This window comes from Elephantulus edwardii, unplaced genomic scaffold, assembly GCF_000299155.1.
Source record: "Elephantulus edwardii isolate Elephantulus edwardi_28Jun2011 unplaced genomic scaffold, EleEdw1.0 scaffold00071, whole genome shotgun sequence".
NCBI classification, from domain to species: Eukaryota; Metazoa; Chordata; class Mammalia; order Macroscelidea; family Macroscelididae; genus Elephantulus; species Elephantulus edwardii.
The window spans coordinates 6,041,798-6,059,044 of record NW_006399821.1 but is presented as its reverse complement, the minus strand read 5'-3'; the positions used below and the strand labels follow the sequence as shown (position 1 = coordinate 6,059,044).

The 17,247-nt window shown below is 39.6% G+C and overlaps 1 protein-coding gene across 1 annotated transcript in view; it reads left to right on the top strand.

Annotated features, from left to right (window-relative positions):
• LOC102875936 (serpin B6-like) overlaps positions 1 to 9,685 on the top strand; it is a 22,913-nt gene extending 13,228 nt beyond the window's left edge. The window contains exons 5-6 of the mRNA XM_006888714.1: positions 3,693 to 3,848; positions 9,281 to 9,685. Coding sequence (XP_006888776.1) covers positions 3,693 to 3,848; positions 9,281 to 9,685 — 561 coding nt within the window. The remainder of the gene's footprint in view (positions 1 to 3,692; positions 3,849 to 9,280) is intronic.
• Positions 9,686 to 17,247: the final 7,562 nt, after the last annotated feature.

Here is a 17,247-nt window from a genome sequence, read left to right as displayed (position 1 = left end):
CGAGAAGGATATCATGCTTGGGAGGGTAGAGGAGTGGCACAGGAGGGGAAGGCCCTCTAAGAGGTGGATTGATTCAGTGACTGGGATAATCAGGATGGGAGTGTCAGAGACAGTACGATTGGCACAGGACAGAGCAGAGTTTAGGGCTGTTGTACATAGAGTCGCTATGAGTCGCAAGCGACTCGACGGCACATAACAACAACTCAGCTTAAGTTCAGCCATTTTGTTTTTCTGACTCCAGCTCTTTGCACATTTTGTTATAATATCTTGAGCCTCCAGCCAATCTATCTATGGTCAAATTATTTTTTACAAAGAGATGAAATCCGTTAAGTGGGGAAATAACAGCCTTTTAAACAAATAGTGCTGGCAAAATTGGAAAACTATCTGTAGAAATATCAAGCAAGATCCATACCTCACTCCATACATAAAAATAAACTCAAAATGGATCATGGGCCAAGGACTAAAACCAAGGACTATACACTTCATTCAAGAAAAGTTTGGAAAACAACAAAAAACACAAAGATGGGTTTCTGAATAAAATTTGTAGTGATACAGAAAAAAAAAGAAGAAGAAGAAGAAAAGCTTGGAAGAACTCTAGAAGTCCTAATCCACAACATAAACAATCTTCCAAGCATCCTGAAAAATCTACAATCAGGTGAAGATAAACTAGATGAATGGGACCTTCTAAGGATCAAATCCCTATGCACATCCCAAAACTTCTCCAACAGGGTAAAAAGGGAAGCTGCGTGACATGTCAGATAAGGGACTTATACTTAGAATTTATAAAAAACTCTATCACTATAACAAGATAAAGTTAAACATCCCAACTGAAAAATGGTCACAGGATATGAATAGACAGACAATTCACCAAAGAAAACATTCAGATAGCTAACAAGCACATGAAGAAATGTTCAAAATCCCTAGCTCTAAAAGAGATGCAAATCAAAACAGCTATGAGATATCGTCTCACCCCAGTAAGAATAGCAAAATTTAACAGAACACCAGACAACAAATGCTGGAGAGGTTGCAGAGAAACTGGAACCCTTATTCACTGTTGATGGGAGTGTAAAATGGTGAAACCACTGTGGAAGGATGTCTGGCACTTTCTCAAAACTTTGCAAATAAAAATACCATTTGACCAAGCAGTTCCACTACTAGGAATATGAACTAAAGAAACCATAACTGCCAACCAAGCAGATAATATGCACATGCATGTTTATTGCAGCTTTGTTCACAATAGCGAAGAGTTGGAAACAACCTAAATGCCCATCAACAAGTGAATGGATATAGAAGCTCTGATATATTCACACAATGGAATACTACACTGCATTGAAAAACAAGGAACTCATGAATTTTTCCACAAAATGGATAATCTTGGAGGATATTAAGCTGAGTGAAATAGCTCAGTCACAAAAGAGCCAATATTGCATAGTGCCACTGTCGTAAAATGGGACTTACATCGGGTTTGAGGGGAGGTGAAGAAAGAGGGAATAAATAATGTGTACTGCATTGAAACAGATGAGGGAGAGAATTGTTTCAAAGTGATTTACAATTAGGTATTATTATCTTGAGAGGAGTCCAGAATGAAGGCTGCATAGTGGAGTGGACTTGGGGGGAAAGGTTGTATAACAATGAAAGAGTTTTTCTTTTACTCTTTAGAGAGAAGTGTGAATTGGAGGGGAGGGGTGGGCAGGGAGATAAATGCAAGAATGAATGGGTGGAAGTCCAAGGGCTCTGTAAACGTTCACTATAATGAATAATTAAAAAAATATCTAGAGCCTCTTTTTTTTTGCCATTGTGTCCAGTTTAAACTTCTATCTTCACAACTGCTGTGACTTGATCATTTGGTACCTTTTGAAATGGTTTAAGATTGACTAATTCTTTTTATACAATGACTCTGTGCCATCCATCCACTTTCTTTTGAAGCTTCTGGCCTCTTTCAACATTTTGCCTCATAAAGTCCTTCAGTATTGCGACTTGAAGCTCAAATTTCTTCTTCAAAAACAACTATGAAATATGCTCTCACCACAATAAGAATAGCAAAATTTAACAGAACACCAAGCAACAAATGCTGGCGAGATTATGGAGAAACTGGAACCCTTATTCACTGTTGGTGGGAGTGTAAAATGGTGCAACCACTGTGGAAAGCGGTGTGGCACTTTCTCAAAAATTTGCAAATAGAGATTTGACTCAGCAATTCCACTACTGGGACTATACCCCAAAGAGACCATAACTGCTACCCAAGCAGATATATGCACACCCATGTTCAGTGCAGCTTTGCTCACAATAGCAAGGAGTTGGAAACTACTTAAATGCCCATCAACAAACGAATGGCTAGAGAAGCTGTGGTATATTCGCACAATGGAATACTATGCTGCATTAAAAAACAAGGAACTCATGCAATATTATTCAGAATGGATGACTTTGGAGGACATTATGCTGAGTGTAATATCTCAGTCACAGAAGGACAAATACTGCATGGTGCCACTGTTGTAAAACAGGACTGACATCGGGGTTGGGGGAAGACTGAGAAAGATGGGGTCAATAATGTATACTGCATTGAAACAGATGAGGGAGAAAACAGTTTTGTTTTTTTTTTTTAAAAAAAGGATATGTGATTAGGTATTATTGTCATGACAGGAGCCCAGAATGAAGGCCGCATAGTTGACTGGACCTTGGGGGAGGGATTGTAAAACAATAAAAGAATTTTTCTTTTTCATTTCAAAGAGACATGGGTGGGCAGGGAGAAAAGTGCAACAATGAATGAATGAAAATCCAAAGTCTTGTAAATTTTCATTAAGATTAAAAAAAAAAAAGAGTAAAACATTGTTCTTCAATTCTTTTAGCCTGAGAAAGGTCAAATATATTCTTTTATGCACAGCATAGGTTAATTTTTATGGCAAAGGAGACTATACTTGATTACTGACTCTGATTTAGATCTCAGGTTAACCAGAGCCTGAACCTTCAGTTTCTCAAGAAAGATGTCCTCTTTACTGGGAGCTTTACTGGGAAATGTCTGACTTAGAGGAAGTGCAATCATGGTGTTCCTTAGAGGCAAGGATGATGGTATTTCTTCTCACATACTCTGTGCTTGTTAGAAAGGACTAGTCTTTTGGAGAAAGAAAAAATGCTGGGAAATGTGGAGAGTCAGAGAAATAGGGGAACTCCCTTGAACAAGGTGGAGGGATGCAGTTATTACAACAATGGGCATGAAGATGGCACTGCAGAGAGCAAGGTTCGGATCTATTGTTTATAGGGCGGCAGTGAGACATAGTCGGCTTGAAGGCACTTAACAATGTCAACAACATGTTCTTCTTTAAAATTTCTTTTTCTGCTCAGAGCTCTGTTCCAGTGGGAAGTTATTACCTATTTCCAATACAAGTAGTGGTATCTAGGAGTTAGTAGTCATGTCTGGGATACTGGGGGAAGTTTGGCTTGAAATGTGAATGCGTATTAAAGTCAATGTCTACATGAGATCATCATAGAAAATAAGTTTAAAGATTGAGTCCTGGACCTCCGGGGCTTGGAGGTGCAGGTAATAATGACAAAATAGCAAAGGAAAGGACTGACCTGGAGTTTTAGAAAGTAAGAAAGTAGTTCTAATAGCAAAGAGCTGCCTACTGTTTTGAATATGTTCCATGTGTTTAATCTGGGCCATGTTTGAGAGTGATGTTTATCTGTTTCCTTTACAGAAAGAACAGAAACCTGTGCAAATGATGTTTAAAAGAGCTAATTTCAAAATAACCTATATAAAAGAGATATTTACCCAGATTCTAGTTCTTCCCTATGTCAAGAAGGAGCTGAATATGATCATCATGCTCCCAGATGAAAACACCAGTTTGAGCACGGTAATGAGTGTTGTGTTGTTGATGATCTGTGTGTTGGTAGTGTTGTGCTGAAATAGAAATAAGACCCCAAATGGGCCCACTGCCTTCGAGTCAGTTCCAACTCATAGCATTTCTCCATTGCGTTTCCAAGGCTGAAATCTTTGAGAAGAAATTGCCCATCTTTTTTCTGTGGAGTAAACGGTGCATTTAAACTACTGACTTTCTGGTTATCAATCCACACTATATACTATGTACTGTGTTTCCAGTCTGGCTTTACAGTGTAAAAAAAGATTAGTCATGCCCATAATAAATGAGAATAAACATATATGAGTATGTCTAAATGGACCTAGGGTTTTTTTTTAGGATTTGGTTCAGAAATTTTGATTAAAATTTAAATGTTTGTACCCTCTGAGAAAGCACCATCTCTCAGAGCAATCTGTCATATAGGGCACTGGTAAAACTTTGTATAAGTGCACAACATTTGGATAGATTACCTATAATGTCAAAAACAACCTTCAATTTTATGGGGAAGCTAAGTAAATTGTGATATAGCATTGCACAATTTGTAGTATTAAAATTTGGTAGTGCTGTGAATAAATAAATGTAGAGATTTCCCAAACACAGAAATGAGTAAATATATTAAACTTTAGGAAACTAATAAGAGGTAGTACTTAGCAGTTATTACATCTACATTCTAATTCCTTTTGTGTGTGTAATCTAATTTACTTCTAATTCAACTTTGCAAGAAGGAATGGTTTATCATCCAATTTTATAGATGAGGAATTAGTTCTAGCGATACAGTAGACAGGTTTCAGTGTTTACACTCATAGCCCTTATACATTCTGCCTGTCTTTGCACAATGAGATAGTCCAAGATGAGGCCATGAGCTGTCTAGAGATGCAAAATAAAAATACAAAAGAAAGGCATATCCAGAAACTATCAATGCTATTGTTGTTATGTGCTGCCATGCCCATTACAACTCATAGTGACCCTCTGAATTACAGATCTGAATCTTGTCACCCTCCTGCTCTCTGACATGTTCATTGTTACAGTCACAGAATCAATCTAGCTCATTGAGAGCCTTCTATTTTGCTAACACTCTGCATTTCCTAGCACAATGCTTTTTCCAAAGACTGGCCTTTCCTTACTACATGCCCAAAGTATGTGAGATTCAACTTCGTCATCTGCATTTCCTGGCTGCGTTCCCTCTAAGACAGACTTTTTTGTTCTTTTGTAAGTTCATGGGATATTCAATACTCTTTGCCAATACTGCCTTTCAAAAGGCATCAATATTTCCTTGATCATCCTTATTCCTTGTCCAACTTTGAGATGCAAGAGAAACTAATTAAAAATACTAGTACCTTACTGAACCACCACTGTCCTTAAATAGTGCCTAAAGAAAAAATATTTCTGTATTATTTTTATGTTATCTGTTATGATGTATCTGAGTTACTATTAATCACACTTATGAAAATAGCTTTTGCTGTTGTTAGATACTATAGAGAACACTGAAATTTGTAATCTCCCTATAAATAACAGATGAGGGAAAAAAATACTGAGGCTTGACTCAGGTATACTTTAGTCTTTGGAACGTAGTATTTTTATTGTCATTTGTTTTGAGGAACTTTAGTCTTTAAAGTGACATCAGTGTTCTTTTGTACTTTGGAGAGGTCCTTGGTAGCAGATTTTCCCAGTGCTGTTAATTTTATATTTTTTTGAGAAAGAGTAATTTCATTTGTTTTTTCTACACCTCTTACATACTACTTTAAAAAAAAAAACATATATTACTTCTGTAATTGAAAGCCTCCTTAGAAGAAAATTGTGCTCTCCTCAAGCTGACAGTGATGAGAGTAATATGGAGAGTCAGTGTCATAAACAATTCCAGTGTAGGTTCATGGGCAGTGGTTTGGAGGTGCAGGGAAAGTGGGAACCACCTAAGAGAGCTAAAGTGTCACTGGACTGTGATGTTGGACCAGATCTTTAAAGAGAAGATTGAGCTCAAGAAGCAGGAGCAAGGTAGGCAGAAAGGGCAGCCTGGGAAATGAGTATGTGCAGAGACCTCAGAGGATGTGCATGCTAGAGAGGATGGGGAAGGGGTGGGAAAGTGTGGGTATAGGAATAACTGAAAGGAAAAGGCTAAAGTCAGAGACAGACATTTACTTAGAGTCAGTGAAGGATGCTTCCCAAAGATTGTTTCCTGAGACCCTAGATTCAGAAAATACTCTCAAACATAGGGGATCATGGGCAGAACATGTTTGTGAATGTTCCCTTACAGTCGAGGTAAGTCAGAATATATATTTTGTCATAATAAACCCTGGAAACTCTCCAAGAAAGTAGCTTTTAGATTTTGCTCTTAGCAATGTGCCTCTGACACTTGTGCCCATATGCTCTTTCTGTTTGGAATGTCCACTTAACAGCCAGTACAGATGATGTCCTGAATATTGATCATATTCAGAAAACGTTGTTTCTAGAAAGGACTTAGGTTGGGCTGGAGCCAAGTCAGAGTTCATTGTTATGGACTTAGAAGGACATATTTTCTCTCAGCCTATTCCTCCCTAAGAAAAATAGTGACGGTCCCTGTGTGTGAGGGTTATTGGATAATTAGACGTTATGAGGTGACTAATGCATTTATTTCTAATGTCCAAAGTAAGACAATGGCAAAGATTAGTAGTCTTCTTTCCAGTCTTACTATTTCCAGCTGTGTCCTGTTGAAAGCAGTTCTTTGTCAAATTTCTCTCACTAGTACACATCACAAGGGATCTTGCTAAAAACGCAGATGCTATAGCTTTCTGTCAAACACTCAGGTCATATTGAATAAGTGATAGTTAAGGAGGAGGGTACTTTGCTATTTTAGAAAGATAATAGTATGACTGTACTGGATGAATGGTAAGAAAGAGAGAGGGCAGACAGATCTTCTGAAGGGAGATAGATGTACATGCCAGGAATTCCAAGAAAGATGTGACAAGGGCTTGAGCAAAGGCAGTGGAGGCTGGAAAGTCCACAAGGGAGAGGGACTTTTTTTACTTTAAATCAGTTGTGCCAAGAAAACTACAGAACAACCACTTGGCCAAATGACTGAAAGAGATCGATATTTGTTCCCATTCCAAAGAAGGGTGACCAAACAGAATGTGGAAACTACAGAACAATATTATTGATTTTACATGCAAGCAAGATTCTACTGAAGACTATCTAAAAACGACTAGAACAGCACATCAGCAGAGAACTGCCAGAAGTCCAGGGTGGGTTTAGAAGGGGTCGTGGTACTAGGGATATTGTAGCTGATGTTAGATGGATCTTAGCTGAAAGCAGGGAATACCAGAGAAATTTCTGTGTTTCTTGATTATGCAAAGGTGTTTGACTGTGTGGATCATAACAAACTGTGGCTGACTCTGAGAAGAATGGGAATCCCAGAACACTTGATCGTGCTAATGCTTAATCTATACTTGGACCAAGACGCAGATGTCAGAACAGAGCAAGGAAACACTGCATGGTTCAAGATTGGGAAGGGCATATGCCAGGGATGTGTCCTATCTCCATACCTTTTCAACCTGTATGCCGAACAAGATTATCCAGAAAGCTGGGCTCTATGAGGAGAAGTGTGGCATCAGGATTGGTGAAAGATCTATCAACAATCTGCGTTATGCAGATGACACAACCCTGCTTGCTGAAACTGAGGAGGACCTGAAGTGCTTGTTACAGAGGGTCAAGGACTGCAGCCTACAATATGGATTGAGGCTTAATATCAAGAAGACAAAGATTCTCACCACTGGACCAACTGGCAGCATCAGGATGGATGGTGAAGAGACTGAGATTGTTAACAACTTTAGTCTACTTGACTCCACAGTCAACACTCTTGGTACTAGTAGCCAGAAAATTAAAAGACGTATTGCCATGGGAAAGTTTGCTGTTAGCGACCTCTCCAAAGTACTGAAGAGTAATGGTGTCACTCTGGAGACTAAAGTGCATCTCAAACAGGCCATGGTCTTTGCAGTCACTTGTTATGCATCAGAGAGTTGGACAATGACTAGGAAGGCTAGAAGGAGAATTTATTCCTTTGAACTGTGGTGCTGGAGAATAGTATTGAGTATACCATGGACTGCTAAGAAAACAGGTTCATCCTGGAGAGGATTAAAACTGGCTGCTCCTTGGAGGCAAGGATTCTGAGGCTTTGTCTAACATACTTTGGACATGTTGTAAGGAGGGACCGGTCCTTGGAGAGGGACATCATGCTTGGTACGGTGGAGGGACAATGCAGTAGGGGAAGGCCCTCTGTGAGTTGGATTGATTCAGTGACTGGAGTAATTGGTTGGATGTGTCAGAGACAATGCAATTGGCACAGGACAGAATAGAGTTTAGGGCTGTTGTACATAGAGTCGCTATGAGTCGCAGGTGACTCGATGGCATATAACTGTAACAGTAACAACAACAACAACGTGGTTGGAGTCATTGGAAGGAAGCAAAGGAAGATAAGGCAATTCCTACAACATCCCACATTAGGATGCATTCAGTGAGGTAGAACATTATATTGTGAGAGGACAGACCTTCTCTGACATGTAGAATCTGACCTGTCCCTAACTTTAAGAGTCTGCACACTGGACAGCACTGTGGTAGATTTGAGATTGAAGAATCAAGGGTAGAAAAGTAGAACCATCTTGTAAGTAAATTATTTTTCTTTCTTGTACTCTTCTCTAGAGATCTGTTGTCTAATACTGTTGCTATAGCCACATGTGGCTTTTTAAAATATATTATAACTGAAAATGAAAATTAAAACTAAACAGTAAAACATGGTATTCCCTTGCACTTCCCACCTTTCAAGAATATGTTTTTTACCTTTGACTGGAAAGTCTTCTGTTAGGGACCTCTCTAAAGTACTCAAGAGCAACGGTGTCTCTTTGGAGACGAAGGTGCGCCTGATACAGGCCATGGTTTTTGCAATCACTTGTTATGCATGAGAGAGCTGGACAATGACTAGGGAGGACAGAAGGAGAATTGACGCCTTTGAGCTGTCGTGCTGGAGAAGAGTATTGAATGTACCATGGACTGCCAAGAAAACAAACAGGTTCATCATAGAGAGGGTTAAACCAGGCTACTCCTTGGAGGCAAAGATTTTGGGGCTTCGTCTGACATACTTTGGACATGTTGCAAGGAGAGACAGGTCTTTGGAGAGGGACATCATGCTGGGTAGAGTAGAAGGACAGCGCAGAAGGGGAAGACCCTCTATGAGGTGAATTGATTCAGTGACTAGGGTAATCGGGATAGGGGTGTCAGAGGCAATGCAATTGGCACAGGATAGAGCAGGGTTTAGGGCTGTTGTACATAGGGTCGCTATGAGTCGCAAACGACTGGACGGCACATAACAACAGTAGTTACCACATTTAAAATCATGGGTTCATAGAAAGTCTTCCTGGACAGCACTATTATAGATCTTAAAATCTTCACTTCTTTCTTACCAGGTGGAAAAAGAACTTACTTATGAGAAGTTCATGGAATGGACAAATCTAGACATGATGGATGAGAAAGAGGTGGAAGTCTCCCTTCCTAGATTCAAGCTGGAGGAGAATTACGACATGAAGGGCGTCCTTTGCAGTCTGGGCATGGCTGATGCCTTTGACCAAGGCAAGGCAGATTTCTCTGGAATATCATCGAAGAGAGACCTATTCCTATCTAAGGTTGTGCACAAGAGTTTTGTGGAGGTCAATGAAGAAGGCACAGAGGCTGTGGGTGCCACTGCTGCTGTTATCACACTGCTTTGTGCCCGGCGTTACCCGCAGTTCTGTGCGGACCATCCCTTTCTTTTCTTCATCCAGCATGCCAAGACGAACAGCATTCTGTTCTGTGGCCGATTCTCCTCTCCATGAGAAAGAGGAGTTGTTGGATATAGTCCTTCTCTGTCTTCCTCCCATTTCCTTATACATTTACAATGTGCCTACAGCCCAAAGTGACCTTATTGGTGTACCAATGACAGTTCCGAAATAAAAGGCATGATTTTGACATTCCTGTTAAGAGCTTGTGTGTACATGTCTGTATGAGTAGGTTCCCATGGTAAGTGTTATCTAGGTGCTGAAATGGAATTCTCTGAGAATCTTGTGGCCAGTTTGCCTCTAAAAGCACTGTCTAGCCATCAGAAAGAACTATTCTATCAGAATGAAGTATCCTCCTCACTGTCTTTGCTTCCACATACAATGTCCCAACTGTCCCAGACACCTGTGCCTTCTATTGTACAAAGTACTAGAGCCTTGCCTTTTGAATGGTTGTGTTATTCTGCCAGGCACATGAGACAAATGCTACTTTCCCCTCCTCTCTACTAAATAACATAGCATGTTGCACTGATAAAAATGAAAATGTGAAGGAAAATGAATCAGTTGGTGAAGGATCAGTTCTCAGAAATGCTCAGTGAGAGTTTCACAAATAATTTCTTTTACAATGATTTACTATATTTATTCCTATATAGCAGAGGTTAACATTTCTCAAATGTCCAAACTTCTGTACTGTATCATCCCATCATCTCTGACATTAGTTCTTCTGTATTCCCCTTCCCTTCAGTCCTCCCACTCTGGTGTATGTTTTTGAGTTCTGTGAGTCACTGAAAGTTCTCATAGAAACTAAAAATGATAATGGTCCACGCCGTTGTGAATGGTATAGACTGATGTATGTGGTTGCAACAGACTGATGAATGATGGACCATGAGCCTGCATGTTGAAGCTGACAGCCCAACCGAATCAGGTTAGAAGCAATATTGGGGGGAAAAAAAGACTTGAACTTTGTAGCATCATTTGTTTATATAGGATCTCAGTGCTATAAATCACACCCCTTGTAAATCTAAAGGTGGAGACTGGGGTGAGTTTTGTATGTTTTCATAATTTGTCCTGCCAAGAGTAATAGCAGACTATTTATGAGAAGTCTCAGGTCATTGTAGTCCCAAATCCTAAACTAGCTGTATGTGTCCATAATTTCTAACATGAACAGCTCCATCTATGGCTTAGTTCCCCAATTCCTCTATAGCCTTTGGGTTCTCATTCACTAGAAGGTCTTCCAGAGACTTAGACCCATCAGGAGAATGACACACTTGACCATAGGATGCAGGCAGGTTTTGGAGAAACAGGTGAGTAATGGGCCAGGATCCTGTAGACTGTCACTTGTTGCACAGCTATATGGTAACTGTGTGTGATGCAAACTGGAGTATTTTAAGGCTGATGAGTAGTTGGCAGCTATGTCCTAGGTGAGTGAGCTTTTCCAGAGGAAAAAGTCCCCTAGGACAGAGGCCCCATGAGTTAATGTAAGCCTCTAGCAGAGTGGGGCTTGAATCCCATCTTAATCTTCTCTCCTTAATACAATAATTAATTCAACACAAACAGTTATTGACTAGTTGTTGTTGTTGTTGTTATGTGCTGTTGAGTCACCTGTGACTCTACTGACTAAAGAAAACAATCTTCTGAATGATGAACCATAGACACCCAGATGTATCCATCCAACTCTTATCTCCTTAATACAATAAATATCTATCTTTGAATGGAATTTTAAACAAAGAGGCTAGATTCTCAAATTCAAGGCTGTGGATGAAGAGCCGTATTAATTAGTTCACTGTACCACAGGGGCGCTGGTCCACAGCCTTGCAGCTCTGAGGAGCCACCATGAGCGAGGAGAGAAGTGATCAGATGATGAGCAGTCATATCTTTCCCCTGGTGTTGCTGCTCCTTTGCTGGCTTGTTTCACAGGGATGTGTGACCCTATATGACTTCACAGATGCACAACTCTCCTCACTGTGCTAACGATGCCATCTTGCCCTCAGAAGGTAAGACATGTCCCATACAGTGAGATTTTATTTTTAGAACACTTGATGAGTAAATGTTAACAGGTTTTTTTTATTTATTTCAAGATCTAACAATGAAAATGCATTAAAGGTTTCTGTGCAAACTAGTGTTACTTACAGAGTTACAGTAACTGTGTCCAATAACAAGGGAGCATATTGATGCATGGCATTGACTAGGAGAGGCTAGGTTGTTTTCTAGGGGTAGTTAAGACTGGACCAGTGACCCGTTCTCTGACAGTAAGAGTGTAGGCTCTCAGACTTAACAGAAGAAATGCATCTTTCCAAATATCGTGACTCTCGTTTTTATCCAGAACAGCTTCTTGGTTGTGGGGGGATTGTGGAACTGAGGAGCATAAGAAAATGTGGGTATGCCATTGGGCCAAGAAGAGAGGAGAGGTTGTAGAAGCTACCTATTTAGTGTCATTTACCTTTCTTCCTCCATGTAGAATTGTTTTTTTTTATAATACTGGTACATAGATATTACAAAAAGTTAAGGGTAAGTCTAGAAAACATCATGCTGAATGAACAGTCAGTCATAAAATGATAAATATTTGACTACTGTCATGTAGACTAGAGAAAGGTTTACATATGGAGAGCATCAATCAGGCATGATTACTATGAGAATAGCAAGGGCAGCATGGGGACGGCCAGAACTGACTTTTGCCAATTTCACAAAGAGGAACTGTCGATAACATCAACAACACAAAAGCCCTTCCCATGAGGTCAGAAATGTCCCGTATGCTCCAGCACCTCTTTCTAATCCTCCCAACATCAATCTTACTGCTTTATTGGGTTCAAAATTGTATGCAGTAGTTTACAGACCACACAGAAATATATGGGGGAAGATAAAAGGGCATATAATTCAAGTTAGTAGGAAAACAAGTCAGGATAGCTTCTGAATTGTGCCCTCAGTGTTGTGGCTTTAGAGCAGTGTTGCAAAGCTCTCAGCCCTACCGGTAATGGCTCCCATCGCCCAGTCCTCCAACAAAGTTGGAAAAAACCTTTTTACTCTGGCTCCCCATAGTGTAGCAGCCCCAAAGTTCACTGTGTCCCATATAAAATCTCTGGTTATCTGCTGCCATGATGGCTGTTCCCATAGGCACTGGTCTGGTGGATGCAGTAATCTCTGGCCCTGAAGGATGCATTGTATTCTCTTCCTTCTTCACTGGTAGGGAATATTCTCCAACCTGCTGCAATATCTGCACAATTTAATGGCAAAACTAGCCAATCCCCTTGTGGATAGGCTACCTTACCATATTTATATATTCCAGCTCATCCACATGACAAAGTCAGAAAATGGGTATTGTCGTTAGGTTCTTTCAAGTTGAGTACAGCTCATAGCAACCCTATGAACAAATTATCTGAACCCTGTTCTATCCTACACCATCTTCACACTTCCAGACACACAAGAGCTCATTGTAACGGTACCATGTCAGACCACCTAAGTGAGAGTCTTCCTGGTTGAGAGTCTTCTCCTTCGCTGACCCTCCACCCTTCCCAGAATCATATCTCTCTCCAAGGAATAGCCCCTCCCAGCAACGTGCCCTAAGTGTGTGAGGCAAAGAGTCATTATTCCTCCAAAGAGCACTCTGGCTGCACCCTCTCCAAGACATTTCTGTTTGCTAAGGAAACCATTTGGGAAGTTAAAAATGAATAAATATACAATGAACATATTTTTTAAATGAGTAAGGGAAAGAATATGGAATGAATGAACATTCAGACATTATGTGTTTTATAATTAATGTTGTGAAAGAATATATAAGTAATTTGGAAATTATTAAAACAGTTTTCTTTGTAACCTTTCACACAAATAAATTTAAAATAGTAAACATACAAATATAAGGACATGTTTACACAATCTTGGATGATTAACAGGTATAGGAAGAAAGGGAGAGAAAGTAAATAAGTTGGGTAAAGGGAAAGACAATATACAATAAGGGATTGATTAGATATTGTTCTTGTTATGTGCCATCAAGCTGACTGTGACTCAAAGTGACTCCATGGACAACATCTCTAAACCCTGACCTATCCTGAGCCAATCTCCCTGTCTTCAACACACCTACTACTATTACCCCAGTTACTGTGTCAATCTTCTTATTCAGGGTCTTCCTCTCTTGAGGTTTCCCTTTGCCTTCCAAGTATGATTACCTTCTCTAAGGACTAGTCACTCTTGGCAACATGCCTGAAGTAAGTAAGACGGAGCTTCAAAATCTTTGCATCTAAGGAGCAACTTAGTTTCACCCTCTGTAGAATAGACATATTTGTTCTCTTGGAAGGCCATGGTGTTCTCAAGATTCTTCTCCAGCACCACAACTCAAAGACATCCATTTTTTTTTCTATCATCTTTAGTCATTGTCCAGCTCTCAGATACATAACAAGTCATTGTGAAGATTGTATCTTGGATCAGGCACACCATAGTCTCTAGACTGACACTGTTGCTTTCCAGCACTATGGAGAGTCCTTGACAGCAGACTTTCCTAATGCTTTTTGTCTTTTGATTTCCTGATTTCTGGTGCTGAGAGCGTTGATTGTGGATTCAAGCAAGGTGAAATTGTTAGCAGTTTCAATCTTTTCTCTATCATAGTGCTGTCAATTTTCTCAGTGATGAGAATCTTTGTTTTCTTGATGTTGAGTTTCAATGCATATTGAAGACTGCAGTCCTTGACCCTCTGTAGCAAATGCTTCAAATCATTCTTAGTTTCAGCAAGCAAGTTTGTGTCATCTACATAATACACTTATTGATTAGTCTTCCTCCAATCCTGATGCTACATTCCTTCTAATAAAATATAGCTTCCTGAATGATCTGTTCTGCCATTTAGATTGAAAAAGTATGGAGATAAGGTGCATCCCTGACACATTCCTATCTTGATGTTTAAACCATGTGGTAGTTTTTGTTTTCTCTCTCTCCCTTTTTTTTTTTTTTATACAATGACTGCTTCCTGGTCTAAGTATGTTGTTGTGTTGTTGTTAAGTGCCATCGAGTTGGAGGTGACTCATACCTACCCTATGAACGAAAGACCTGAACACCTGTATAACTTTCATCCTTTCTCCAGGTACATAGGGTTTTCAGAGGCAAGCTATTACGGAAGTGGATGCTACTCCTGCTTCCAAGCTTTTAATTGGGGAGCTCTACCAAGCACTGTCCACCATGAGTGACCATTCTCACATTTGACACATCAGTATCACAGTGTCCAGCTTCACAATAACCATGAGTTATCTATGTACAGCAAGTAGATATACCAGGGTTATACAACCTAGAAGAATGTAGACTAGAGTTACCCACATTTGGTTTGGACTTTCCGTCCAGTAAGCCAACTGATCTCTCTCTATGCTGTTGCTGTTGTAAGGTGCTGTCAAATCAGAGGTGACTCACAGCAACTTTATGAATGAAAGACCTGGACACCTGTGTAACTTTCATCTTTCTCCAGGTTCATAGGGTTTCCAGAGGCAAGCTATTATGGAAGTATATGTCATTCCTGCTTTCAAGCCTGTTTTAATCGGGGAACTCCACCACTGTCCACCATGGGTAACCATTCTCGAATTTGACATTTGGTATTTGTATTGGGATTGCACTGAACATGTAAATTGTCTTTGGCAGTAGTGCCATTTTTACAATATTGAATCTTCCTCTCCATGACCAAGGGATATTCTTCCATTTCTCAAGGTCTCTTTTTGTTTCAACTCAAGGTAGACCTAAGACTAAAATCAACAATTATAAACTTCATTAAAGAAAAGATTGGAAGAACTCTAGAAGTCCTAATCCACAACATAAACAATCTTCCAGGCATCTTGAAAAATCTACAACCAGGAGAAGATAAAATAGATGAATGGGACCTTCTAAGAATCAAATCCCTATGCATATCCAAAAACTTCTCCAACAGGGTAAAAAGGGAAACCACAAACTGGGGGAAAAGTGTTTGATAAAGACATGTCAGACAAGGGACTTATATCTAGAATATATAAAATACTTGAGCACCACAACAAGATAAAGGTAAATAATCCAATTGAAAAATGGGCACAAGATATGAACAGACACTTCACCAAAGAAGACATTCAGGTGGCCAACAAGCACATGAAGAAATGTTCAAAATCCCTAGTTCTAAGAGAGATGCAAGTCAAAACAACAATGAGATATCATCTCACCCAAGGAAGAATAGCAAAATTTAAGAGAACAGCAACAATTTTTGGCGAAGTTGTGGAGAAACTGGAACACTTATTTACTGTTGGTGGGAGTGTAAAATGGTGTAACCACTATGGAAGGCGGTATGCTGCTTTCTCAAAAAGTTGCAAATAGAAATACCATTTGACCCAGCAATTCCACTACTGGGAATATACTCTAAAGAAAACATAACTGCCACCCAAACAGATACATGCACACCTATGTCTATTTTGGCTTTGTTCACAATAGCAAAGAACCAGAAACAACCCAAGTGCCCATCAACAAATGAATGGATAGAGAAGTTCTGGTATATTCATACAATGGAATACTGTGCTGCATTGAAAAGCAAGGAACTCATGAAATATTTCACAAAATGGGTGACCCTGGAGGACATTATGCTGGATGAAATATCCCAGTCACAAAAAGACAAATATATAAAAGAGGACTGACATAGGAGTTGGGGAGTGGGGGGAGATTGAGAAAGATGGGATAAATAATGTATACTGTATTAAAACAGATGAGGATGAGAACTGTTTGAAAGGGATATATGATTAGATATTATTGTTATGACAGGAGTCCAGAATGAAGGTACCATAGTGGAGTGGACTTAGGGGGAGGGATTGAATTAAAAAGAAAAGAATTTTTTTTTTTACTTTTCAAAATGAAGAGTGGGGGGTGGACAGGGAGAAAAGTGCAACAATAAATGAATGAATGAATGAATGGAAATCCAAAGGCTCTGTAAACTTTAATTAAAATTAAATAAAAATTTAAAAAAAGAAAAAAAAGGAGATCTATTATTGGAAAAAGAGCAGGTGTGAGAATAGAACAAGAAAACACTGCATGGTTCAAAATCAGAAAAGAAGTACGTCAGGGATCCATCTTTTCTTGGTACCTTTTCAATTTGTATACAGAACAGATCATTAAGGAAACAGGGCTTTATGAGAAGGAATGCGGCATCAAAATTGGAGATATGCAGATGAGACAACCCTGCTTGCTGAAACTTAAGACCAGAAGCACTTGCTGCAAAAGGTCGAAACTGTAGTCTTAAATATGGATTAAAGCTCAACATTAAGAAAACAAAGATTCTCACCACTGGGCCGATTGGCAGCATCATGATAGATATTGAAGAGATTGAGATTGTTAACAGCTTCAGTTTGCTTGGCTCTACAATCAACACCCTTGGTACCAGCATCCCAGAAATAAAAGATGAACTGCTTTGGGAAAATCTGCTATCAGAGACCCTCCAAAGTGCTAAAGAACAATGATATCAGTCTGGAGATTAAGGTGCGCCTAATCCAGGCTATGGTCTTCTTAATTACTTGTTATGCTTCACAGAGCTGGACAATGACTAAGGATGACAGAAGGAAAGATAGCTTTGGGTTGTGCTCCTGGAAAATAGTTTTGAACATACCATAGACTGCCAAGAAAACAAATAGGTCTATCTTAGAGAG